The 27,877-nt window shown below is 35.1% G+C and overlaps 1 protein-coding gene across 4 annotated transcripts in view; it reads right to left on the reverse strand.

Moving 5' to 3' along the window:
* PHF14 (PHD finger protein 14) overlaps positions 1-27,611 on the reverse strand; it is a 178,235-nt gene extending 150,624 nt beyond the window's left edge. For all 4 annotated transcript variants that reach the window (XM_054564333.1, XM_054564332.1, XM_054564334.1 and 1 more), the window contains exons 1-5: positions 27,451-27,611; positions 26,851-26,961; positions 18,778-19,571; positions 11,799-11,943; positions 2,692-2,851 (exon numbers count right to left, since the gene is read on the reverse strand). In XM_054564333.1, coding sequence (XP_054420308.1) covers positions 2,692-2,851; positions 11,799-11,943; positions 18,778-19,571; positions 26,851-26,961; position 27,451 — 1,211 coding nt within the window. In that variant the 5' untranslated portion in view covers positions 27,452-27,611. The remainder of the gene's footprint in view (positions 1-2,691; positions 2,852-11,798; positions 11,944-18,777; positions 19,572-26,850; positions 26,962-27,450) is intronic.
* Positions 27,612-27,877: the final 266 nt, after the last annotated feature.

Genomic DNA, 27,877 nt, shown 5'->3' on the forward strand with positions numbered 1-27,877 from the left:
AGTTCAACTCTCAGAAACTGAAGAGTTACCAGAAAGAATTTATGCTGCTGGTACTCTATGATTACCTTAAATAAGTAGAATAATATTGTTAATAAGAAAGCACAAGCCCTGGCTGGTATGGCTCAGCGGATTGAGTGCCAGCCTGTGAATCGAAAGGTCACTGATTTGATTCCCAGTTAGGGCACATGCCTGGGTTGCAAGCCAGGTCCCCAGTTGGGGGCATGTGAGAGGTAACCAATAGATGTACCTCTCACACATTGACTTTTCTCTCCCTCTCTTTCTCCCTCCCTTCTCCTCTCTCAAAAATAAATAAATAAAATCTTAAAAAAAAAAAAAAGGAAAGAAAGCACTAGTAGTAGCAGTAGTAACAGTGGTGGCAGCAGCAGCAGCTGAACTAAGAAGACATTCAGTGAGCACCATTATGTTCCAGGAACTGTATAATTATTTTATAAGAATCATCTCACTTAGCCCCAGCTGGTGTGGCTCAGTGGATTGAGTGCCGGCCTGTGAACCAAAAAGTCGCTGGTTCAATTCCCAGTCGGGGCATATGCCTGGGATGGAAGCCAGGTCCCCAATAGGGGCATGAGAGAGGCAACCACACACTGATGTTTCTCTCCCTCTCTTTCTCCCTCCCTTCCCCTCTCTCTAAAGATTAAAAAAAAAAAAAAAAAAAAACGTCTAATTTAATCTTCTCCAAAGTAGTAAGGAAACTGAGGCATAAAGAGGTTAAATCGCTTGACTAAAATCACAGTTACTAAGAAATATAAATATAGGTAGTCCATCTTGAAAGCACACACTTGAAATGCTATACTAAACTCCCTAAGTCCAGGCCAAAGTCAGTCCAACATGCCCATGTCTATGATATAGACCACAGATTCACATCAATGCATCAAACTGTTGGTCATATACTTATTTCATTTTTTTGGATCAAAAATGAGAAAGCAGAGGTAAGAAGTTTAGCCATTTTTTTTTCCTAGAAATCAACACACAGGGTTCTCTAAGAGTTCACAGTAGAGCATATCCCAACAGTTTTATATGGCAACATCTCTCAAGGGCCTGCGTACTAATTGAGGCAAAAATGAGAAAAGTAAGGAAAATATTTTTTTTACTTTACTAAAGTAACATTTATTAAACTTTAAATCCTATCCTTTATTTCAGAACAGAATGCATCCTATCTTTTCCAATGCTAAAATATGAAAAATGATGGTGATCATTTATATAGGTTGTTTTGTTCTTGTTAAAATCTTAAACAAGTTTCATAAAAATACTGAAATATCTTTATATGGTAAAATAAAATATTGAGTGCCCCTCTTATAAGGAGGGGTGAGGGTGAGAGATGGTGTGGGTGGTAATCCACAAAATACAAAATGTTAGCAACTACCCTACATTTCTGTCATCCATCTCAGATGGTAGTCTCCTAAGAAAAACAGGAAAGATATCACACTATTCTGATGACAACTGTTTCAATGAGATAATACAGGTGACTGTGAATATAATAGCGAACAAACATAGAGGTCTCTGTGCTACTTAAAAATTTACTGCCTCTAAGCTCCAAATCCACCTTTCCATATCTAATCTGCAATAATGGATAGAAGCCCTAAAGCAAGCATTTCTGCTTTACAGTGAGCATGACGTTAAACTTCCTTAGAGCGGTGGAGGACATTGCAGGAGGAAAGGGCTTCTCAGCAGGGACAGAGGACAGGAGGAGGACATCTGCCACAGCCTTGCCCTAGCCACATGCATCGTCCCTCAGTGACCTTGCAGGCCTAGCCTAGAGACCACTTTTCTGTGGCCTGCACAACACAGACACCACATATAGGGCCCTGAGTCCCTCTGCCACCTGTGCTCAGTCATCTGCACTTGCCAAGAACCACAGATCAGTTCTGGCCAAGGCAAAGCAGCAAACTTGCCTGCCATCCAGTGGGCTACAACTACCCCTTCTCCAGCAAGGTCTGAGCTAAGGGATGCCTGGGAGAAGGGGTTATCCTTCTAGTCTTTTGGAGTTCTTTTATATCTTATAGTTACTTTTTACCATAGCTTAATAATCCTTTAATTTAAGCTTCCCCTTTTAATTCACCACATGGGTTCTGTCCCCTGATATATTCTTGGAGACAAAAAGATATGGGTTCATCCCTGGCCAGGAAGTTCCCATTTGGTTAGAGCATCCTCTCAATATACCAAGGTTAAGGGTTTGATCCCCAGTCAGGGAACATACAAGAATAAACCAGTGAATGCATAAATAAGTGAAACAACAAATCAATGTTTCTCTCTCTCTCCACCCCTCTTCCTCTCGTTCTCTAAAATCAATCAATCAATCAATGAAGATATGGGTTCAAACTTGATTGTTCACTAGCTCGTGGTTTTGAGAAAATTAAAATTACTTAAATGATCTGAGCCTCAGATACTAGACCTATAAAATCAGAAACTTTATAACCTGTATCATTGTAGGGCTAATAATAGGATTAAATAGGATGCTGGGTATAAAGATGCATGTAGGCGCTCAATAAATGGTCTTTCCTCCTTGCCACTCTGACCTTTAGTCTACTGTTCGTTTACTCTATGCCGAGAAGATACAAAAATGCAATAAAACGAAAGAGTGCAACTCAGAAAATCAGAGTAAAAGAATAAAGTATTCAAAAGCAGACACATTATAAAGCAGGCATGTTAACCCAACAGAATTATGACATCGACCTTCCAGCATCTGTCTCCTTGAAAATTCCATCCTGATTAGGACACAGTTCACAGCTAGGGGAAACACCACATTTACATGCATCACAAAACCAAGGTTCAGTGGAGTTTTCAGAAGCTGAACTCATAATAGAGTCACTCTCTCCATCAACTCCATAGCAACCTAGGAAAAAAGAAAAAGTATGATTAAATAACTTGTTTTTTAAACTTAAATTTATAAAATCACAAAAGGAGAAGGAAGAAAACAGGAAAAAATTCTAAAAAATTGTTTATAATAATAATATGAAAGTCAAAACACAAAGATAAATCATTTTATAAAAAGTACTTTTTACCTACTATAGTATATGCCATAAAATAAACAACTTTTTAAAATAGTTTTAGACCTATGGAAAAATCATTGCAGGAGGGGAAAAATGTACAGTTCTTTAAAACTTTTTTTAATTTAAAAATACTTAAATATGAATTTTCACTTAAAAAAAATCAGACTGAGTCTAGAAACTGTTGATTACTAAGTATTTTTTGAGTTCCTTTTGTCCTTTGTACTGGACACTAAAATAAATAAATACACACATGCACACATCCATATACAACCACTTTTCATGCAAAACAAACATACAAACAAAAAAGTCTCTGATCTATTTTTGGAGGTGGCAGATTAAAACACAAAGTCATCGAACCGCAACAGCAAAGTAAGTATTAGTTAAAGGAAAAGAAAGGCAATAAAACGTTTGAACAGTTCATACTAGAGTTAGACAAGCTGAGTTCCATTCACAAATGAGCCACCTTTAGCTAAAAGGGTTTTTTTTTAAAAACATTTTTAATTCAATCTTCTGTAAAAATGTATTCATAACTGAAATGAATGAAAACATTCCTCTTCTCATACACTAATAACTTGTATTCTGATAGTAGTTAATGTGATAAAAATATTTAAAGATAACTCATGAACATATCAAATAAACATTATTTAGCATAGTTCTTTACATTTTAAAGTAGGACATGTTATTCTTCAACTACCTTCCAATTCTCAAAAGCAAAAAATTTCTTTATTAACTAAAAAATGCTTGTCTGGGATTATAAATAATATTTAAAGTTATTATTTGGGTTTCCAAATCTGTCTAAAATTTGTATAAAATCAAAAATATTTTCCCTGATTTTGAGGTTTAAAGAAGGTAGATTAGATCTACCTTCAAAGCTGTAAGCCAACAGGAAATTCAGGTAGGACCTCACTGTCAACATCTTGTTAAGATCAGGTTCTCATCATTAAAATTCCAAAAACTCAATTGTGTCTACAAACTCAGTGTTGAAGAGGCTCTCAGTATCCAACAAACCAACCTAACTCACTAGAAAGTGATGTCACATCCAGTATGAATAATTCTTTCTCAGTATAAAGATACCAAGAAGAATGTATTGGCACCATCAGAAGACTGAAAATCATAGAATCCAATAAAGGGAAATTGAAAAGTTGAGAGATAATTTCACCCAAGCTATAAAAAACTACACTGTACTAGTGATGGGTTACAACAAATGCCATTTTTCTTGTGATACCATAGTGACTCCTAAATAATTTTATTTTTCCTAAATGGTGCTTGACACACACCAACTTTATATAATCCAATTTCTCTTCTTCTGTAAAAGAAGACGTGGCCCTCATATTAAAACATCCTTCAGAGAAACAATTTATTCCACATACAGTAGTGCAATAGATTACAACTTAATTCTAGTTCAGATGTATGCCTTTGTCATTTTTAGGCCTGAGCATTTTTTCTCATCTCCTAAGACACATTTATGACCTCTCAAGATATGTCGCTTCTACAGAGAGCCAAGTGTGAACTTTCCCAAGACTCTTTCCACCTGGTTGATTCTAGCAAGGTGGTCTTAGTGACGAAGTCTAAAGGGCACCCAGGGTAACCTCCCATAAAGTGAAGACATTAGAAAAATCACTATGAGAAACATATAATTATCATCTCTCAAAAGGCTTCACTACTTAGGTTAGTTTACATGTCCACTGTAAGGTCATGTGATTATTTGACATGGCTATACACTTAGTAGACAAAAAGAACCTACATTGGAGTGCCTCCTTACAACCACCAAAGATACCCAAATTAAAGTACATAAGTCTTATGTACTTTATTCACATCAAGTACATAAAACAATCACTCAGAAAGAAAAAAATGACATATAAGTAGTAAATAATTTTTTAAATAACATTAATTTACTAGATGTTATTAATATGTCAAGAGTCATGTATAAGTATTTTATTTATACATTACTACCATTCAATACAGGCTATAATTAAAACAATCTAGTAGGCAAAACTAAAAGTTGATTTGCAGCTATCATTTATATAAGCTGCCTCAAAAAAAATCCAAAAATTATTGTCATCCTTAAGCTATTCCATGGCTTTATAGTAGTGAAACTTAACATAATGTAAAAGTCATATAAAAGAATGCCAAAGAAAAGATTTTAAAGAAACTAGACTACAGAATACAAGATAAGCAAGGTAATCAAAATCCATTAATTTCTTTAACATCATTAAATTGTAGGTAATCATCATCTTCATCACCGGTAGATCATAAAAGTAAAAGGAAGTAACAGTTTCCTTCTTGGAGCAGTTATTGATTGTCCCCAAAGCAAAATATTGTATTTAAAGAAAAATCATAAAACAAAAAATAGTCACCTTGCTTTCTCAAAGGGGTATGCAATAGTACACGGAAAAAATTTTTTCTTTACAAAATAATGTTCCCTTTGAAGAAAATTCTTTCATTTGTAGTCATGCAAATAATAAAGCCCTGAAGGAGCTATCCATTTTATTCTTTTCATTTACCAAAATCAAGGTAAATCACAGAAGTTCACTTTTTTTAGAATAAAGCAACATTTCAATTGTTTTTTTGTTTTTGGTTTTTTAAGATGTACTACACACAGAGCAAACATTTGCACTGAGACTTAACCACCTAGGAACAACCTCTGGAATGATTTCTAAGATCCTCTCCTAGAAAATTTCTACCTGTAAGCTGGAAGACCGGTATCATGCAAGCTCAAAGAACAACCAGCAAGTGGGCACATACTTCTTCTTCAGCTCTACCGCCCCTGAGAAAGAGCCCACACAGTGTAATCACCTTCACAAAGTTCTTTCCTTGCCCACCACCTGCCGATTTTTCCCATATTTTTTTTGCTACACCTGTTGGGTTTACTCAGCTCTAGACCAAAGTTATAGCTCTGGATATCCACTCTAATCTATTTTAATTAGCAACTAAATACATTTTTAAATCATTTTTTTCTTTCTTCCATGCAAAACAGAATTTAAGCTACCACAAAACAAGGTTTATTCTCTTTTTTAACTCTGAGTTGAATATGCAAATAGTGCATCTTCAATATGATTAAGAAAAAAAGTTTTATATTAAAATATGGGTAAACATAAAATAAAAAATGTATGAACATAAAATCCATTTCAGATGGATTAATCAGGTTTTCAAGTGAGTAAAACATAGAAAATGTTTCTAAGGCTAATTAGGATCAACCTTTAAATAACGCATGCAACCTAAACAAATCATAGTTAAAGAAAAGTAATACAAAATGCGTTTAAATTTGTTTTTAATTACACAAAGGTATGGATAGTTCAAATAAGTGGAAATTTTCCCCATTCAATTTGTCACAAGAGACTAATAGACCTGCAGTCTTCTATATTGTAGCTATATACCTGGACAAACAGCATCTCTGAGGCAGAATTACCTCATCAGCAGTATGTGCTTAATTATATCCATCCTAATTATCTCTCAGTACAGAAAGGCAAAAAAAAGAAACAGAAAAGTTGCCATTTAAAAACTTAAACCTGTCACTAAACCTTTGATTACAATATCCACTAAAAGATTTTAAAGTGAGAGAAGACCTTATACATGATACCTGTCAGAAATACATCCTAAAGCACCTAAGAACCAAAGTATCTTTTGACTTGTAAGCTCAAATGGTTATGAATTGAACAAAATTTTACTACCTAGTAAACACTCATGCAGATATATATTTGCATACATTAAGAAATAGAAATGGTGTAGGACTAGACTAAAAGCAGAATGAAAAATAAACAAATTGGCGGAAAACACATCTTAGTAGACCTGACCTGATCTGATTTACTGCATAGCAACTCAACTTTAGGACAATTGCTGGCAAGTGCAGTACCTAATTCTTTGTCTTGCACTGTGACACATACCTGACATTCTTCTTCAGACACGGTGCAATCAGTGTATCATGAAAACTGACATCACAGTCAGGGGTACCCTAGTATTACAAGTCAGTTATAAGACCTTGTCACAAAGGTGTTTATACTAAGTGACAGTTTGGAACCTTTCAATTTCAAAAAGAAAAGAAATTTATCAACATTTAGATGAAATGAGTCCTCTGAAAACTAATTAGACAATCATACATTTAAAAATACATTTGGAGTACTATCTTTTAGCAGAACCTCAACTTTAAAGTATCTCAATTATAATTACTTAAGGAGTATGCTTTAAAAGAAGGAGGAGGAAGAAAAGGAGGAAGAGGAAAAAAGATAAATACACCAAAATGCTAACTATGGTTGTCTAGCTATTAGGACTATTAGAAATGATTTTTTTTCCCTTCTCTCTGTTCTCTATTTCCCACAACTTATTTAATGTTCATGTATTATACTCTGATTAGCAAACAGTTTCTCTCTAAAATAAAGCATTCAATTAGTTCATGTTTAACCATGAGATGTTTAATGGAAAGTTCCATGGCTGGATTACAATATGGAAATCTGTCATTTAGGCACCTGAATTTTCAAAAAGCAAACAAACCTTAGTAACACTAGCTTCCTATTATCCTTTAGAAAATTTCCCTTTCTCTTGATTAATTTTAGATGAAAATTCATTTAAGTTCTTAAAAAGCAGTAGAGAAAAATCTACAAATGTGACTACAAAATAGAACATTCTACACAGTGAAACGTACCACAAAGTGAAAAGGTACAGGAGAGGGTGGAAAAAATATTTGTAAGGATAGAAAATAACTGTTACATACACAACAAGCAAAGGATAAGCCAATGAGAAAAAGACAAAGCCTATTTTAAAGTGACAAAGGAAATGTATAGTAAGTAACAAAATAAAATGCAACAGCCTGTTGGGGAAGGTCATCATCAGTTGATATGGGAAGTGGGCCTGGGCGGCTGAAGGCTTCCGACTCCCTCCCCTGTACTTGGAATTGTGTGTTTCCCTGCGCCAGAAATCGCCAGAGCACTTAGACTTGATATAGAAATACGCTGATGAGGCTCTCTGGACATGGTATGGGACTGAACTCTGTGAAGGCCTCCTGTGTACGTGGCTGACCCCAGGTAAGACTTCGGTGTAATTTTTTTTTATCCTCATTCAGGACATCTTTTCATTGCTTTTAAAGAGAGAGAAAGGGGGAGAGAGAGAAAGAAAGAGAGACAGACAGACAAACATCGATGTGAGAGAGAAGCATTGACCTACTGCATTCTTGTGCCCTCCCCAGACTGGCAACGTGGGTCTGAGCCCTAATCTAACCAGGAATCAAACCCACGACCCGCTGGTCTATGGTACACAGCTCCAACCAACTGAGCCACACTGGCCAGGGCAAGGCTGCAATATAAACTTTTAAGATTCTGGCCAGTGGGTGCAGAAAACTACTTGCCTTGTGCTGCCCACAACAAGCCTCCTAAGTCCCTTTGTTTATTAAAACTGCCACCTACCAAAACTGGCATGATGTGCCTTTTTCTTCAGTGGCTCATCTGCAGGCTGGTTAGCCCCAAGTTTATATCCCTAGTCCCAACATCTTACCATGCCCAGAGAGTTTAAAACCATACTTACACTATCTTCCTCAAAACCTATTCCTCTCTTGGATCACTGCAATGGTCTCCCTAAACCATCTCCCTAAATCCCACCTTAGGCCCAGTTAGACCACCTCCATCTACTCTTAACCCCACAGCCAGAGTGATCCTTTCAAAATATAAATCAAATCAGATTAATCCTTGATCAAAACTCATGAATGTCTTCCTACACCCATCACAGTAAAATCTAAAATCAGTACTATTCTCTACAAGGCCTCACCCGGTTTGTCCCAGTCTCTGTCCCACCACGAAGCAGCTCACTCACTCAGTTCTAGCCATACCCAATCTCTGTGCCATTACGCAAGCACTCCAAGTATGTTTCTATTTCAGGATCTTTACACTCGCTACTCCCTCTTCCTAGAGGGCTCTTTACCCAATATTCATATGGCTTCTCCCTTACATCCTTCAGGTCACTGCTCAAATATCACCTTATCAGACAGTTTTCTTTGTCACCTTTTATAAATACGAACTTCTACCTATCCACTCAACCCCCTGCACCCATAGAATTCCCAGCAATCCTTGTCCTGGTTTATTTTTCCCCATTGTCCAGATCATCACCTGAAATATATTTATTTATTATTTCATTTTTTTCATTGACTGTCTCTCTCAACAAAACATTAAGCTCCATGAAAGGCAGCAACTTCTACATTCTGTTTATTTTACATGTGTAAAAGCTACAGAATGCCCAGTACATGTAAGGTACTCAAAAAACATTACTGAAAAAAAATAAATGAATGGGCAATAGAAAGAGGAGACATTCCCGCAGTGAGCCTTAACAGCAAGAGAGGGTGACTTCATATGAAGGCAAGAGGATGGGTTCAACAGCATAGGCCCCACAGGTCCCCAAGGTCCCGCAGGTCCAGCAGATTCCCAGAATCAGCTGGGAGGAGTACTAATACTAGAAGGGCAGGCAAAGGCAAGGCCAGAGAAACACTGTTTTATGGCAGTCATGGCCATGATAGAAAAAAAATTAACTGCCCTGGCCAGGTAGCTCATTTGGTTAAAGCATTGTGCCAAAACACCAAGGTTGTGGGTTTGATCCCTGGTCAGGGCACATATAAGAATCAACCAATGAATGTATAAATAAGTGGAACAACAAATCGATAGCTCTCTCTCTCCCTTCCTATGTCTAAAATTAACCAATAAATTAAAAAGAAGTTTGAAAGGAAAAAAGTTAACTGACAGAAAAAAATAAAATTTTACCACAGGGAAGCCTTGAAGATACCTTCTCAACCAAGTAATCAAAATAACATCAGCAGTAACTGGACAAATAAACATTATATGCTTTCTAATATGATCCACTGAGAATACAATGACACTTCTGTGATATTCCTGCCTAAAGCACATAACCTGAATCTAATCATGGAAAAACATTTAAAAAAAAACATATTAAGGAAATTCTATAAAATAATTGGCCTGTATTCTTCAAAAATACCAATGGCAAAATACCAAAGGCTCAGGATATTTTCTAGATATAGTGACTAAATAGACAAGAGAACTGATGTAATCAATGATTCTAGATTTCATTTTGCTAGAATTGACATTATTGGGATAATGGGTGAAGTTAGATAATAGTATTCTATTGGTGTTAATTTGCTGACTTTGATAATTATGTAGTTACCAGTATATAATAGAATGCCCTTTTTCTTAAGAAATACAGGTATTTAGGGATAGCGGAGGCATTATACCTACAGTTTATTCTCACAGAGGACAAGAAAAATACTGTTATATGAGTGAATAAATAAAACAAATATAGCAAAATGTTACCATCTGTGATATATGAATAAAAAAATATGGGACTTCTTTGTATTACTCTTACAACTTTTCTGTAATTCAGAAATTAAATAAAAATTTTAAGTGAAAAATAAAAATAAAAAATGTTTGAAAATTACAATCAGGAAAAATACTTTCAATGTATTACAGTGACTCCTATTTCAGATTTTAAAAGATGACTTCTATATATTCTCCTATAAAGTTCAAAATTTAAAATAATTATGAAAGAAGTATATAACATCACTAGACTTAGAATGTAGCTTTTTAAATACTGTAATACATTCTACTGGACTAATATATTGACTTTTTCTACACCTAAATTTCATTTAAAAACTAGAAATAAATAATGCCATGAAGAAAAAATATAACACTGACCATCAAGAAATACTGTGGCTTCCACATAATAAGATTTCTATTTTAATTATTTAAAAATACATTTAGAATTAAGAGGGGAGGTTGTAGAAGGTAAAGAAGGTCAAGTATATGGTGACAGAAGGAGACTACACTTTGCATGATGAACACACAAAATACAGAGGATGTATTACAATATTATACACCTGAAGCTTACATAATCATAGCAACCAGTATCATCCCAATAATTAAATTAAAAATTTAAAAAACACATTTAAAGTTAACATAATCTGAAAAATAACACCCATCATACTTTAAGGACTCAGTATGTCTTACATCAATGGAAACATGAGTGCACTGTCGGTGGGGATGCGGACTGGTGCAGCCATTGTGGAAAACAATATGGAGTATCCTTTAACAATTAAAGATGAACTCCCTTTTGACCCAGTGATTCCACTTCTGGGACTATACCCCAAAGATCCCAAAACACCAATACAAAAAAACACATGCACCCCTATGTTTAAAGCAGTGCTATTTATAATACCCAAGATCTGTAAACAGCCTAAGTGTCCATCAGTGCAGTGGATGAGTTGGATAAAAAAGCAGTGGCACATTTACACAGTGGAATACCATGCAGCAGTAATAAAGAAGAAACTTGCATTTTGCAGCAGTATGGATGGACCTGGAGAAAATCATGCTAAGTGAATTAAGAGTCAGTGAAAGAAAAAATACCACACAATCTCACTTATGTGTGGAATCTGATGAATACAAACTAATGAACAAGATAGTAACAGAAGCTTAGATACATAGAACAGACTGACCACTGATGAAAAGGTGTGGGAACGTAATCAAAGATAGTGAAGGGATTAACCAAAGAGCATCTATGCATAGTCCGAGGACATGGACAACAAAGTGGGGACTGCCTCAGGGGGGGAAGAGGGTAGGGCTGGGAGAGGGAGGGGAAGGGGAGAATAGTAGGAACGACTATAACAGCTTAAACAATAATAATAATTCAAAAAAGTAATATAGAAAAATCGTAAAATAGTACAAATGGAAAGGAGTTGATTTTACTTTTTTAAATGCAGTTTTAATCAGCCATTTCTAAAAGGAGAAAAAGACAAAGCAAAATTACCTTCATGGACTGTAATGCCACAATTGTCACACTGAATTATTTCATCAGCATCTTCACTATTATCTCCAAGACAAACACAGCAAATCAGAATATGGTCCATTTTTTGAGAACTCCAGTTTTGACTCTTCTCAAGAATCAGCGAGTCCTAATATTAAAATATACCAGAAAATCACATATTTAAAAGGTAATTTTAACAAATAAAATTCTCACTTTAAATTATTTTATGCATTTTCAAAATTACACTGCATTCTCCATCCTTTTAGTAATTTCAGAGTGTGCTACATTTGACAAGTACGCCTCTTTGTCAAGGACCTAGAAGCGCCCTCCAGTTTTTCACTTCTCTGCAAGTCCCACATACCCTCTTCTCTAGGAAATGACAAAGCAAACATGCAACTAACAACTCTACATCTGTTTTGCCAGTCTAAATTATAGTCCCACCTTTTAAAATAGGAAAAAGGAAAAATTAACTCATAAGTAATTATTAATCCTATGCATTGGTTTAAAAGATATAAAACATTAGGCTCCTACTCTTTGGAAATTTATAATCCTCCCTAGGGAAGACAAGACACACATATATTACACAAGAATAAATCAATTCAGGATAACATATAAGAAATTATGTCTGTGATGGCAGAGCTACAGACTCTGTAATCCTCAAGTGTATAAGGGGAATTCAGAGGTTTCAGGGTCATCCACCTACTGTATGACAGCTACATGAGCACCTACCTAGGTCTATCTGTGTATACAGCTACAGATAACCATCCAGAAAAGGATCCAGGGCGACCAGTCGCTAGAAGTCAGAGCACTCTACTGGGTTTATGTCAAGAAATATCTAGTGTAAATTGGTAGTAAAGACACCAAGGTAATTGTAATATAGGAGAAAGAAAGATGAATAGGTAAGTATAAAAAGATAAAACTTCAGGGGAAGTTTGCTCCTTTTCATTTAAACCTTCTGCATTATGGATTTAAACTTTAAAGGATAAGTTAACAAGACAATGATTTTTGTCATATATAACAGATTGGGATTTGTATTACATATAAAAGTTGGCACTTGAGTCTGTATATTTTCATTTAAGAACCTAACCATATTCAGAAATAAAATTAATAAGTTAGTTCCACATTGTATATTCACTAAATATATTCATATTCATTTTTTTATATTTTTGTATTCTTTTACGCTGACCAATATTGTAAGGTAAAAATAGCAATTTATGACATTTGAATGACACTTGGATGTCACAATGACACTTTCAATATATTTCTGTTTAATACATCTAATCTTTCAGTTGATTTGTAAAATAAATCAAAAGAATGCAAAAGTCAACAAGGAGGTATGACATTTCCCTTGAGAATTCTAGTACTTTAAATTTTATACTTTGCTTCCTTTTGTTATAAAAGCAAAGTTGTTTCAGGGCTTTAGACATGGCAAGCAAATAAAGGTAAAAACTTCCTAAAAAGAAAACATATGTTTCACAATACTTTGGTACAGTTAGCAAAACAAAAATCTGCCCAGGTTTTCATCCCATTAGCCATATTTCAAATGTAACAGCATTTGATTTAGAGTCAAAAGTGCTTTGGTTTCATTCTCATCTCTCATGTAATGACTGTAGAAACTTGAAGCTGCAGTTTTCTCATCTATAAAAAGGGATGATAAAAATATATCTACCTCTTGGGGTTGTTGTGGGAATTAACAACAGAATGTATGTAAAAATGTTCCTGGGCCCTGGCTGGTGTGGCTGAGTGGATTGAGTGCCAACCTGCACACTGAAAGGTCACCGGTTCAATTCCTAGTCAGGGCATATGCCTGGGTTGCCATCCAGGTCCCTAGTTGGGGGCATGGCAAAAGCAACCAACCAATTGATGTGTGTCTCACAATTGATGTTTCTCTTCCTCCCTTCCCCTCTCTCTAAAAGTAAATAAATAAAATCTTAAAAAAAAAAAAAAAAGAGTTTCTGAGACATACTAAGCACTCAGCAAAGATTCATTCCCATTCCTCTGTACTTCTTGTAGGTGGCTCAAAAGAGAAGCATGAGCGGACCATTTATTACACTGGGGAATCTGCCTTGGAACCCCAAAAGAAAATTTATAAGCCTCAATGGACATAGACATAGTTATTGTAACTTTTTCCCATGGTTAATTCCAAAAAGACATTCTTCTTTGAGTATTACATCTAAGTTTAAAAAAAAAAAAATCACAGACTAGGAAAAGACCTAACAAACAACCAGAGTTTGATACTCATGTTTATAGGCTTTGACAATATTTCTCTGGGGAATTATAACAAAGAGCCCCTTGAAATAGGTTTATCCATGTGGGAAACAAGTAAATTTCTAAGCATCAGAAAAACTGACATCAACTGGTAGCTCTAATTCTATTACTTAGTGATTTTTCTAATTTGCTCAAAAAAAAAAAACACCCCATAGTAAGTAGCTATATTATATCTGTACCAGCTTCTATATATATTACCATTGAGAGGCAGAGAAAACAGATATAACTGGTTATCTTTGGCTCTCTGTTCCCCATCACTAGAAACTCTTATTGGAAATGTAATACTACCCAATCCAATGGTTGACAGGCTGTGCTTCAGGGGGATAAGCTAAATGACACATTCTCTTAAAAAACTATGCTCTAAGTGTCTTTAATAGATCAAGAATGTGTTTAAGCACCCTTATAATCAGAATATAAAGGCCAATTTAGTATCAATTTTTATTAGCATATTTCTAAAGCTGTACTATTCTAAGTTTCTGGAGAAAACAGTTAATATTTTCACTACCATATATCACTTGAAAATAGTATTTTACATAAAAATAGAAATTGGGAAAGTCAGTTTTGAATGGCACAAGAGTTACCACCTAGAATATAACTTTACTATTATGGAATAATTTAAATAAATCTATGGTGATTATGAATGGGACACTACAATAGATTCAGTATAGTAAATTATCTCATTTTTCCCTTGGGATTTAAATTTATACCAAAAATGATATTATTGGCCAATGGTCTCAGGTTTCATGGCCCTAAAACATGTTTAGTGTTCATTTATGCGTGTATGCCCCATAGATAATTATAAATAATGTACACAACAGGGAAAATTCTAAGTTAAATGTATTTTTAATAGAAGGAAATTCCAGCACACTTCATGTAAAACCAGAATTGAAGAAATCTATTGACCCAAAGAAGAGGAAAAAAATTAGTATACCAAGATATTTGACCCATAGTTCTTTCTCTACATTTTTAGAGAAGTTTAAATTCTTAAGAATCTCAAGTAATTTTTGTACAGTGTTATACATTGATTTTTTTGGACTTAAGAGAAATCTGTTTTATTTTGAAATATGTGAAAAGGCAGTTGATTTGTAAATAAGAAACCCTAAACACAGTGGCTATTTACAAATTTCAGCCAAATTTGTACATTTTAACTAGCAAATCAGTTGACAACTGCCATTTCTTCACATCAGAAGAAACTAATATCCATTTAATATAACTGAGTCTTTTATTTAAAAAAAAAACTTCCATCTGAAAATTGCTATTATAATGACTTTTTGTCATATATTAATTCAAAGCTCTAGTTTTAAAGTCCTGAAAATGGGAACATCCTGAAATGTGTAGTCTCTGAAAACACTACACAGCGCTCCCCAAAAAATCTACTTCTACTTCAGGAAACTAAAAGGCAAGATAACCTTAGTGAATCTCAAAGCTTCAAGATAAAAGTTTGAAAGGACACATAACCATATTCTGAAAGGATTGTGCAAAATGCACCAGATTCAAAAATGCCATGATACCATTGACAAAACCAAGTGCTCATATGCAGAAAATGCTCAATTCTAAAACAGTACTTCTCAAGATATGGTCTGGGAACTCTCCTTTAGGGAGGTCTACAAAGTAAAGGATATTTTCATCCTAATACTAAGGTTATTTGCCTTTTTCTCTCTCTATCATGGGTATAAGGTAAAGTTTTTTACAAGCTACAGGACATGCGATGGCATTATTGATCTGCCAACTTATATGCCTCCATATGCCCAAATTTTTGAAGTTTCAGAGTTTTAATTTGAAATGGTAAATATTGATATTTAGCCTACATAATATAACTGGGATCTCGATATTTTTTTTAAACCTCAGTTGAGGATATGTTTATTGATTTTTAGAGAGAAATGAAGAAAGAGAGAGGAAGAAAAACAGGTATTGTTTGCCTCCCATACAAGCCCCAAATGGGGATTAAACCTGCAACCTAGTTATGTGCCCTGAATGGAAATCAAACTTGTAACCTTTGTGGCGCACGGAACGCTGCTCTGACCAACTGAGCCACCTGGCTAGGGCTGGATCCTTAGTAACTTTTAAAAGTGTAAGGATGTCCTGAGAACAAAATGTTTGAGAACCCCTGCTCTAGAATATTTTAAGGTCTACAGCATAGATAAATATGTTAAGGCCATTAAGAGCTGATAGTTATAAAAGGCCTCTGCTCAAAAAAATATCCAATTCTCCTAAGAAACTTCAGAATTACAAAAGTTCCTGGGCGTCATTTATGTAACATCCAACATCATTTCCCTACAAAGTACTTGACATAACAGCCAAGAAAAAATGTACTTGCTTATAAACTAAATAGAATTTTATTATGTACTGCTAAAGCCACATTTTAGCTATCTCTACTACCAAGTAGGATTTGAAAACTTAAAGTAAAAGCAAAACTTAAAGGAAAACAATACTTCAAATATATACAGATTGACTAATGGACACTTGGCAAGGTATAACTACCTATAACAGCCAGGACGATATAAACATTAGCTCTAAAGCAACAGGGATTACCTTTAGTCCTCTTTTTACAAAGCCAAGATCATATGAATAGAAAATTTAAAAATATAAGATTAAATAATAACCTCAATTCATTTTTTATTAAAATTTAATATCTAATTTGTCAAATTGACTAGTTTTTATTAACATTTAATATCTAATTTGAGTAACATTTAAATAGAACTAAAGTTTTAAAAATTGAAGAATTTCAATAATAGTCTTGAGGGGAAAACAGTTATCAAACATTCAGGTAGAATATTATTCAGGGAAAATTAACTTTTGATAAGTTCTTCAACATTTCTACATAGTGTAAAGCAAAAGAAAAATTAACATAAAATAACAGAAGAGAAATTGATTTAGCTAAGTAAGAAGAAACAAGGCACTTTTCCAAGAAATGCTCTGGAATCACATTCCTTTGGGACTGTTAACCTAAATATATCAAGTACCATTATTTACTCAAGTCTCTTCTGGTAGGAAAAACTAAACAGAGCATGTGGCCTTTAAATGCATCATAAAAATAGTCTACAATCTCTTAAGCAATAATTATGTATTATGGATTATTAACAAATAGGTAATGTACAGATTTTATGTGGCAAATTTCTAAACATATGAAGGTGTTCCCCATACCTTAGCGTAATTCAAATCCACCCTGGCTCTATCATCAGCCAGCCTGCTTTTGTGAAAGTCAGGCTGATAAAAATGAAGTAAGGAGGTGATGCTGCCAAAGGGAAAATTATTTGGTAAATGCAAATGTAATACTAAGTGCTATAAAATAAACTGGATACATGCCTAAAAATCAAATAAGAACAACTAGATTTTCCATACTTCTATTTCCATAAATTGGTATTGAGAATATGGAATTGCTTGTGCTATATCATTATAAGTACTATATTATATTCCAAATGACAATTTTTCTTTACCTAAAGATAAGAATTAGGAGAGCAGTGGAGGCAAGCAACATTCTTCATATGAAAGTGGGCAAACTAGAAGTTAAAAAAATGTTTATAATCTAAAATATAAACCCTTGTTTCATCTCTACTAACATATAACCCCTCATAGACTGCTGTCTATATTATTTGATTAAGGAAATCACCAAATTTTTAAATAAAACTTAGTTAAGATGGATAATCACTGCTATATAAAATTTGTAAGCAGAATGTAAAAAAACTAATAAAGCATAAAAGGAAAAATTTTCTATCAGTTTAACCTATTGCAATGGTATGAAGAAAAAAACAAAAAAATAAGTACTTGATAAAGTGAAAAAGTGAATTTTTATGACTATAAACATGCTAACAAAATGACAGACTTAATTATTCTACTTCTACATGTGATGTAACATATATCTACATGTGAGAAGACAACTCAATCTTTCTTTTGAAGAAAAACATATACATAAACACACAGACAAAAAGACACAAATGTGTTTGGCTGAAGAGTCTTGAATGTTGCATCTCGGGCCCAATGGATAAACCTCGGGCCCAATGGATAAACCTTTCAGTAGTAGAACTTCAAGTGGAAGAACTGAGTCATTACTGTAGTTTTATGACAGAAATGTTTGTTTTATGATAGAAATGTTTGTTTTCATTTCTTTGTGGAGAGAACTTATTCACTAAATACATGTAAACATATAGTTTGCACTTACTCGAATGCATCTAAAGCAAAGACTTGGTGACTATTCAGATGATGGTGCTACAACTGGTGAAGAAATTAACCTTGAAAATGAATCTCTAAAAGTCTGAGACAATCATTAAGCTGTTTGTTGCCCTGCTCAAAAGTATTCTAAAAGTCTAATCTTTTATGTGGATATGAATATAACTAAGTTGAAAGAAAGGTGCCCTTTCTCATAATCCAGTTAGCACCACTCAGTCCTATGAACAATGGGGTGAGAGGATAGAATGGGGAAAGAAAAACCCTACCATTTCCCAAGTCTATGGATATAAAAATATTCCTCTAAATATATAGACTGTGAGCTCCTTGAGAACGATGATTGTGAGCTCCTTGAGAACGGTGACTAACAGTAGGTACTCAATAAAGGTTGGTTGGTCAAATGAATAAATGCTACAGTTAGGGCGCTCTTTCACTCCCACAATGTCATAAATAGGATTTCAAGGAAGCCACTCAATATAATTAGTAGAATGGTTTAGAGAATTCCCTTTTCCCCAGACAGACAGATATCATAAAAATTGGGTTGATCTACCTCATTACTCTTGCTTTGAGATAATGTCAGGCTATCATTGGTCAGTTCCTCATCATCAGCACTGTTTCTGCTAAGAACTTTACTCTTCTTTTTCTTGCAACCCCCTTCGCTGGCAGGGCTGCTATGATCTTCATCATTGCCTTCATCATTCTCATCCTCATCACTCCCGCTTCCCTCATCTTCATCATCCTCATTGTCTCCATCACTTCCTTCTTTCTGAGATGCATATCTTCCCTTTCTCTTTACTACAGTAGGTCGCCAATCATTGTCATCTTCACTGTCATAGTCATCCATGTCATTCAGTTCCTCCATGGATACAAAATCCAAAAGGGGTCGATTCCGACGAAGGTTCCACTTTTTTGGCTCACTGACTTGCTCCTCTGTGGTGGTGGTTGTAGTGGGGACTGAAGGAGATGTGTTAACAGCAGGAGGACTTGTGGCTGGCGTGGTGGCAGCAGCAGAAGCAGCCACATTGTCAGATACTGTTGCTTTTTCTTTCTCCTTTTCTCTCTCCCTCTCTTTCTCTTTTTCTTTCTCCTTTTCTTTTTCCTTTTCTTTTTCCTTTTTCTTTCTAGATCTTTCTCCGTTTTCTTCTTCTTCCTTCTTTTCCGTTTTAACTAACTGTTTTTCCGATGACAGTATTTCTTCCTCTGTAGAATTTTTAAGTTGTTCTTCTTTTACTTTTATATCTTCATTCAGTTCTTCCTCTAAAATATTTTCTTCAGAATCACTACAGGAACCTTCTCCACTGTCCTTTGAGGGGTCTTCACTTCCATTACCACTCCCTTCAGAATCTGTTGAAAATATGAGAAAAAAAAACCACACATATGTATATACATACACACACACACACACAACGCTGACACAAATGAAACCACCAAAATCTGTGAGTAACTTGCAAAACAATATAAACAAATTTAAGTCAAAGGATGGCAGACATTACTAACCTGATTAAATAATAAATCAATGGAGTTGGTGTAATGATTTTAGTTCAATATAGTACTAATGAAGATGAATATATGTAATTCTAAATTAAAATATGCTTTAAAAAGAGGAGCACTGTTTTGTCATAACACATGCTATATCTGGTACCCTAGAGGCATTTATTTTTTCTAAAAGTAAATATCATTCTTTTTAAATTGGATACTTGATTTTTATTTTAATTTAATTATAACAGAATACACACCAAAGTTTTCTTCCCTTGTATCTTCCTTTCATAAACTACATGGACTTACAAGCAGTGAGTCACAATCAGGACACAAAAGTCCTAGCCCCAAAAACTTTTGTTTTATCATTTCCTGCTTTACCAGCAAAACTAAACAAAGATATTTATGTGTGTCAACTTGTGTCACATCCCAAACATAAGCAATCAATTTTAGAAGCACCAAGTACACAGATGAGAAGAGACAACAGCAATGGCACAGAAAATGGAAGTTGTAAGAGAAGTTATCAATTTTCCTGTTTATTAGGATACTTATTAGGATATCAATAAAAGAGTCACCTAAACTTTCAAAAAGTTATCTAGGGGATAACTGCTATATCCCCTAGAATGGAAGAAATTAATCAAGTTTTTAAAAACTAAGCTGTCTTGGAAATGAGCATCCATAGCAGTCACTAAAAAGATAGGCTAAGGACATTAACGAATTCACATAGGACTATAAGCCTTCTAGCAAGTTTCTTCTGTTCCTGCCTAGCACAACCCAGGCCCTCTTAGCCCAACACTACTCAGAAACCTAATCATCTTTATGCCTGATCAAATAAATAAAAATCTAAAAATCTGGGGAGAGGGACAAAGGAGGAGAAAAAAAGGAGAATGAGAAACAAACCAGTCATAGTCAGGTCGCTGCCAACATCGATAGTAAAATCTGTAGGGTGATGAATATTTTCCACCAATAACCAAGAAAAGGGTGATAATAAATGATAAAGTCTGTTTCCACACCATATTAATTCCTGTTAACTCAACCAGCCTTAGCGTGTATTGTTAATTGAGCATTAAATATAAAAGGAAGTTGTCTATGGTTAGTACCTGGTACTTAAATAGCTCAGAAGTCTTTTACAAATGGCTGATTTTAAAAATATCCTGCTAGTTAAAGCACCTTAAAAAAAAAAAGACTAACATTTAGCAGATGTCAACTGACCTAATAAAAATCATAGTCAATCTCTAGATTGTCATGCAGGTACTCATAGTTTATTCAGGACTGTTGTGAAAAAGCACTCTCATCCTAAACAATCTTGCATAAATTTCTGCAGTAAAATGTACAAATATTTATGAGTATGATAAATAAACACTACAAATAGACTCCTATCAATACCAGTCAGGTTTTCCCATCAAGTAACTTTGTGTTACACTTAGAAAACACCTCTGGATTTGTTAGCACCTATGATTTCAGAAAGTATGTGGGCTCAGTATCACTCACAAATAAATGACTTCTTTCAGTCCAATAGCCCTACAAACCATTAAGAAAATTTTGATTTTTTTTTAAATACTACTCACAGCAATTAAACCCAACCTACCAAGAAAAACTGCCTCTGGTAATAATTCCTAGATATTTTTAAATAAGAACAATTTTATTATTAAACAATTAGAGTTGACTAAACACTTCTAAGGCAAAAAAGAATCTGTGTGCACACTGACTAAAGAAAACCGGAGCATCTTGCAAAAGAGCCAGCAGATGGAGAATGGGTACTCTTCTTGACTAATCTTCTCGAAGCCTTTTTAGAAGTACCTAAAAAGTACTCCTAATTATTTTACCAATAAAAGCATAACAACAGATACAAAAGTAAGATTAACTGTAGCACAAATGTGGGTACCTGATCAACACTGAGAAGAATCCAACTTTGCTATTAGTAAGTTTTACTAAACATCAAGAATTTTAAAATTTTGTTTTGGTAGGTATTGCCAATACAAACCCATTACTTATTTTTCAAAATAGAGGGAAATTTAATTGTTTTTATTTTATAATCATGCCTGAATATAAAGCAAATTTTAAAAGGTTTAAATGCTTTACATGTGTTAACATGTCATTAGAAAACTGAGATTCTCCCGCAAATCCAAATCCTGGTAGCTTACCCAACCCTTCCTTCTCCAAATATAACTTATTAACCACACTCTACTCACAGGCATCAAGAACATGTCAAATTTTATTTTTCGTTGATCTCTGAAAAATAACTTCATCTAATTAGTCATCACTTCTTGTTGGTACATATGCACTTCATAGATGGAGATAAAAACATTTAGTTACAAGCATAGCTTGGGAATAATGGCAATGAGAAAATAAGAATCCTTGGCTACCTATATTTTTGTAGGCTGCAAAGTTTCCTATCACTAAGAATGCAAACAAAGACTCTGCCAGATTCCAGTTCTATCACTCTTACACCCTTAAAAGAAAAAAGAACAGACTAGAAGAATAATCTAAACACTTCAAATATTGCTAATCTTAGGCATAAGGACCAGTGAATTCTAAATCTGTAATAAAAATTTTTATACTAGAAAAAATATTTAAAATTGAATTCCTTACTTCCTATTGAGTTAAACACAAGGTAACCTTTCTCAAACACACACTATATCAAAATCTCTCCAAACAATAGCTATTTCAACTTATAGAAAGTTACAGAGTTTTTTTTACAGTTATAGAATTAAAAATCCAACTTTCAAGAACCACTTCTCAATATTCAATGCTTAAGTTCTCCCCATGATATATATCAAACAATGAAACCAAAAACAAAACAAAAACAAAAAAATGAAACAGTATCATTTAAACCAAAGTTTTAGGTTAGTTTTACAACATAAAGAATCATCTTTGTTCAGCAAACCTAATTATTTAATTATTCTGGTCACTGATGGAGCCCACCAATGATTAGCATTATAACTATACACAATAGACAAAAGGCAGATCACCACTCCATTGGTTATTCAGTTATCATCCTGTGACTATTTTTGACAAACCCTGTGTAGCTCTTTTAAAAAAGCCAATCAGTCAACACAACTACCCTCTAGTTCCAGCTATGAGAATTGTGTCCCACAGTGAACAGTTGGCATTGTCTAGAGACAATGGTTGCCATGAAAGGACCAGGGTTAGAGGGTGCTAGGTAGAGAAGATGCTACTGGCATTTACTAAGGAGAAAACAGAGATGCTCATGAACATCCTACAATACACAGGACAGGCACCCACAACAAAGAATTATCCAACACAAAACGTCAATAGCGCTGAGATTAAGAAACTGTGGTCTAGCAAACAGGGCCTCAGTATGACCTCATTCTACTTTCCTAGCCTCATCTATTCTATTCTTTTATTTTTTCATGATCCAGGATTAATAAACCACATTTTCCAGCCTCTACACTTTTAACAGTTAATGTTTCCCCACCAAGATTTGTTTCTGATTTAACTCTTATGTTACCAACAAAACATCCTAGATAATCCAATCTAAAGTAGTCCCATATCCTTTGAAAAACCTGAACTGTGTAAGTGATCAATCATGCTTTATACCATCTATCCATTATGTCATCTAATTATCCTAATATTATCACTATTTCTTTGTGAATTCATCATAACATCCAGAAGTGCCTTTACAGAAAACTACAGACAGTCAATGAACATATCTTGATTCACTTAAGCTAAAGTCAGATTAAGCACAAAATAATACCAAAGCAAAGTCTCAGCCTGACACTTCCAGTTAAATTATTTTCTGACGACTTCACCTAATTAACCTTACTATCACTTAAGATATAAAATTAACCATCTTACTTTGGCCATGGGGTTGGCGGACATAGCATTGGTATTTTGTCATGTTTAGTAAAAGTAATATATGTTCTTTTCTTCAAAAAGATTCCATTTATATAGCATATTACTAAATGTAATCTACCCTAGCCCTAACCCTAGGTCCAAGTCTCAAATATAACCACTTTAACTAGGTCAAACCATGAAATTGCCAATATGACAGTTTTATATCTACAAAACTGGTAATTTTATATGGTTTCATCTAACATTTCCACATATGGTTTTTCTGGTGGTTATCACCATAATTCTAATACACTTATACCCCATTTTAGTATTTATTAACTTCTAATTTATTGACTCTCCTTAGTCAAAAGTGAGAAATTTAGCTCTACCTTCACATTAGAGATAAAAGATAATCTATTTTCAGTTCATAATTTTGTAATTTTAGAGGCTTATAATTATTTTTTTTAATTTTTATGTATTGATTTGAGAGAAGAAAGGAGAGAGAGACACACACACACACAGAGAAATATTGATTTGCTGTTCCACTTATTTAAGTATTTATTGCTTGATTCTTTTATGTGCCATGACTGGGGATTGTACCTGCAACCTGGGCAGATGGAGACAATGCTCCAACCAACTGAAATACCTAGCCAGGGCAAGGCTTATAATTATTAACTTGCCAATCTTTCTGGCAGATAATTTTTGAGCAACATTCATCCTTTTCAATATTATCATCTGAGAAATAAATGAATAAAATTATGTTTATTATGTTTATCTGCAAGGGTCTTAAATATAACCTCTGTCTCTAGAATTATATATATTTATTCTTAAAGCCCAACAGAGATAGGAAGTTTTGTGTCATAATTTCAGATTTCAAAATAAAGATCAGAAGAAACTGATACACAGAGTCCAGATAAAAATTGAGGCCAATCAAGCTACACATTTTGCCATTAAGTTCTAAGGAAATCAATAGTTCATTCAGTGAGTAATTTCTAGAAATTGTTTTGAAAGAAGCTATGATCAACCAGTGGTTAGGTACTATTTTTCCACTTTGTTTAATATCCTATTCATAAGTAGGCTTGGGATTCCACAATGTTAAAATGTTTGAAAACCAATGATGAATCTAATGTCTTATTTCATGTAAAAGTCTAACTACCTCAGGCAGAGAAAAGATTCAAACAGGAATCACTGGTAATCAAGAGTAAGCCAACACCTCAGCTATGTGAGACACCAATGTGCCTTAACCAAGAGCAGAAAATATCATTCAATTTCTACTGACTATGAACTATTTTAAAGAAAATCATTTTCTACTAAACTCTCATTTACAGTAACACCAATGACTACACAGATAAATTTTGACCGGGGTTCACAAATTTAATATCCCGCAGAGGCCAGGAAAGTAAATTACAAATGTAGCCAAATAGGTGTTATGACATGAGGGAACAGAAGGTATATAGACTTTGAACACCTTTAGATTTTTTTAAAATAAAATTATCAGCTAACAAAACTCATCCTACCACTGATGACAAATAATAGATAATTCCCATCAATTCTGAGATTTAACAAAGTCAGGAATCTCTATTTAGCTTGATACATAAATTATTTTGAGAAAGTAGTTTGCACCATTAAATTGTCTTAACCCTTGTAAAAGTGATCACTGTGAATGACTCCATCTCAATAAGCAAAAAGAAAAAAATCTACAAAAATCAGAATTTATTGCCATAAAAATAATTATGGAATACTTAAAGAAATTAAGCTTTTGAGTTTTTCTCATAAAGTTATTCAAGTAAGTCATAATTTCTGAGACTCAAGCTATTTTTGTCACACTTTGCAGTATGGATCATAACAAACCAAAACAATATAAGAATATTCCTCTCTGCCAAGGTTTAACCACGAGAACTAAAGGATGTTTGGATTTTACACCTTGCCCTTCTCATTCTTTCTCTTCTTTGGAAGTACCAAGCATCAGTGAATCAACTAAATGGAAGATAAAAAGAGCAGAGAAGCAAAGGTTGAAAAAAGCAATCAAGATAAACTTTACTTTTGATTACTGAGAGTGACCTCAATTAGTCACCACAACATCCAAGCAGTTTCACTGTAAGATTACATCCTATCTCTTTTTAGGATCTAAGCAGTGGAAAGACTGTAAATTTTGGAATCAAAAGATATGGATTAGATCCATTATGGCCTGAGTGGCCTCATACAAGTTCTCTAAACTCAGTTCCTCTGTCATCTGTAAAATAACATCTCCTTCACGAAGTAACTCTAAAAATTAAATGAGATTATAGGAACAAAAAGTTCTCAGTAAATCATGAGCAAATTCTGATCACTGGTGCTCTTAAATGTAATAATAGAAACACAAACTCTCTTCATCCCTTCCTATCATCCCTAGCAGGGAAAAGAAAGAAAGAAAGAGAAAGAAAGGAAGGCCAGCAAAGAGAGAGATGACTGAACATAGAAAATTCTATGGAAGAATATTTTTAACTTTTTAAAGGGTTGAAATTGGAAGGGCTTTCATTTCTCACTTTACTTAAATTTCCACTCAAAAGGGGTAGAATTATAAGTAATTTTTATTGTTCATGTGCATCTTGGTATTTTTTACGTAAAACATTTTAACATAATTTGTATCCATTTCTCAGATTCCTGCAATTAAAACTTTATATGTATCTCTCTCTATGAGTTACAATGAACAGAAGATACAAAGTACACCATACTTTTCTATGTTTTTCAATTTTTGTACAATGTGAATATATGACCTTTTAAAAAAAGTTCATTGTTTTTAAAATCACAAAATATAAAGCAAGCATGCATGCTTTACATCTCAGAGATTTTTGAAAGGCCCAGTCCATAAGGTCCAGCTGCTACTACGAAGCACAACTTTTTTCTCTGGTCAGTTTTATTCTGGTATGGGAGCTACAGACAAAAAATAAAACGCCTCCGAAGGTGCCAAGTGAACTGGAAAGAGAACCCTGCTCCTCCTGCTCGCAAGCAGTTCATGACTCTCATTGCTCTCAGGATATCACTCTACCCAGTGACATCTCTCACTTTTCCCCTCCATCCATGAAATAAGCATAAATATATTTTCAGGTAAAGAATAGAGAAAATGTTTCTGCATCTTTGGAGTAAGTCCTCTGCCAGCTCCTTATCTAAGTATCAACAGAAAGAGAGGTAACGATAGGACCTAGTGTTAGGATCTTAGGGAAATGTGGGAAGTCAAATGGACAAAATAAATGACGTTTATGTGCTTTAACTTTAAATTGTCATTTTTATCAAAACCGACTCTTGAAAAAAAAAAAGTCTGAAAATAAACCCAACTCCAGAAATCTGAGAAAGGGAAGAGAGAAACATTTACCTGAGGCATCTCCAACTTTAAAATCACTGTCATCTGAACTATCATAATCGAGAGCTTCTAGCAGAGAAGCTGCCAAAGGCTTCACCTGCCTCCTCTTGGAGCTGCGATCCACTGTTAAGGGGGGGAAAAAAATACAGCGTCATTCAAAATCACACCAAGCACAGGGGAGGGCTGTGGTGCTGAAGGAAGGTACGGAAGGCCTCCTGCAGGGAATCTTTATCTAATTCAGTTCTCAGCAAAGGGTGTTGAGGGAGGCAGGGGTGAGAACGCGGGCTCGCGAGGGCCGGGCCGCAAGGTGGGCAGCTCCAGCCACGAGGTGCGGCGAAGGCGAACCCAGTCTGGCCGAAATCGAAGCTGACCCTCCTGCACACCTTTGTGATGTTTCGGTGCCTCGCTCGTAATCCCTCATTTAGACACCCTGACAATCAACAGAAAGAAAATGCAAAGCCCAAGGAATAAAAGAAGCCGCGATCATTCCCGCGGACTGTGAAGGGGAACAGTCCACGGATCGCCCCAGCCCCCTCCCTGCTGTCCCACCGGCTCTGGCTTCTGGAAGGGCTGACATGATTCTTTCTCCCCGCGGAGGCCTCCGACACTTACTAAGGAATCCGTGAGGTGGTCGTTTGGAGGAGACCTAGAGAGAGGCTGCGAGAGCCCAGGCAGCGCCGAGGTCGGGGACTGAGACCGCGGAAACAGATCGGAAAGATGCTATTTAAAATCGGCGGTGCCGCCGAGCGGACCGGGGCATCCCAGGTGCACCCCTTCAGTCCCCGCCCGCACCCCACCCCCCGGCCCGCCCCCCAGCCTTCTTAGAGCCGGCCCCGGCCGCTCGCGCCCCCTTCCCACGGCGCTCCCCGGGCACAGGCGCCCTCCGGTCCAGGCAGCGTGGCCAACCCGGCAGGCCTGGGGAGTTAATATCCCGTTAAAACTGTTAAGAAAAAAAAGAAAAGAAAAACTTTATTAGCCTGCACCAAAAGCAACAGGGAAAACAAAAACAAAAACAGATTTTGCACAATCCGAAGCCGAT

The sequence above is a fragment of the Pteronotus mesoamericanus genome, unplaced genomic scaffold (assembly GCF_021234165.1).
Source record: "Pteronotus mesoamericanus isolate MK-2021 breed Mesoamerican mustached bat unplaced genomic scaffold, CSHL_Meso_final scaffold_85, whole genome shotgun sequence".
Lineage (NCBI taxonomy): Eukaryota > Metazoa > Chordata > Mammalia > Chiroptera > Mormoopidae > Pteronotus > Pteronotus mesoamericanus.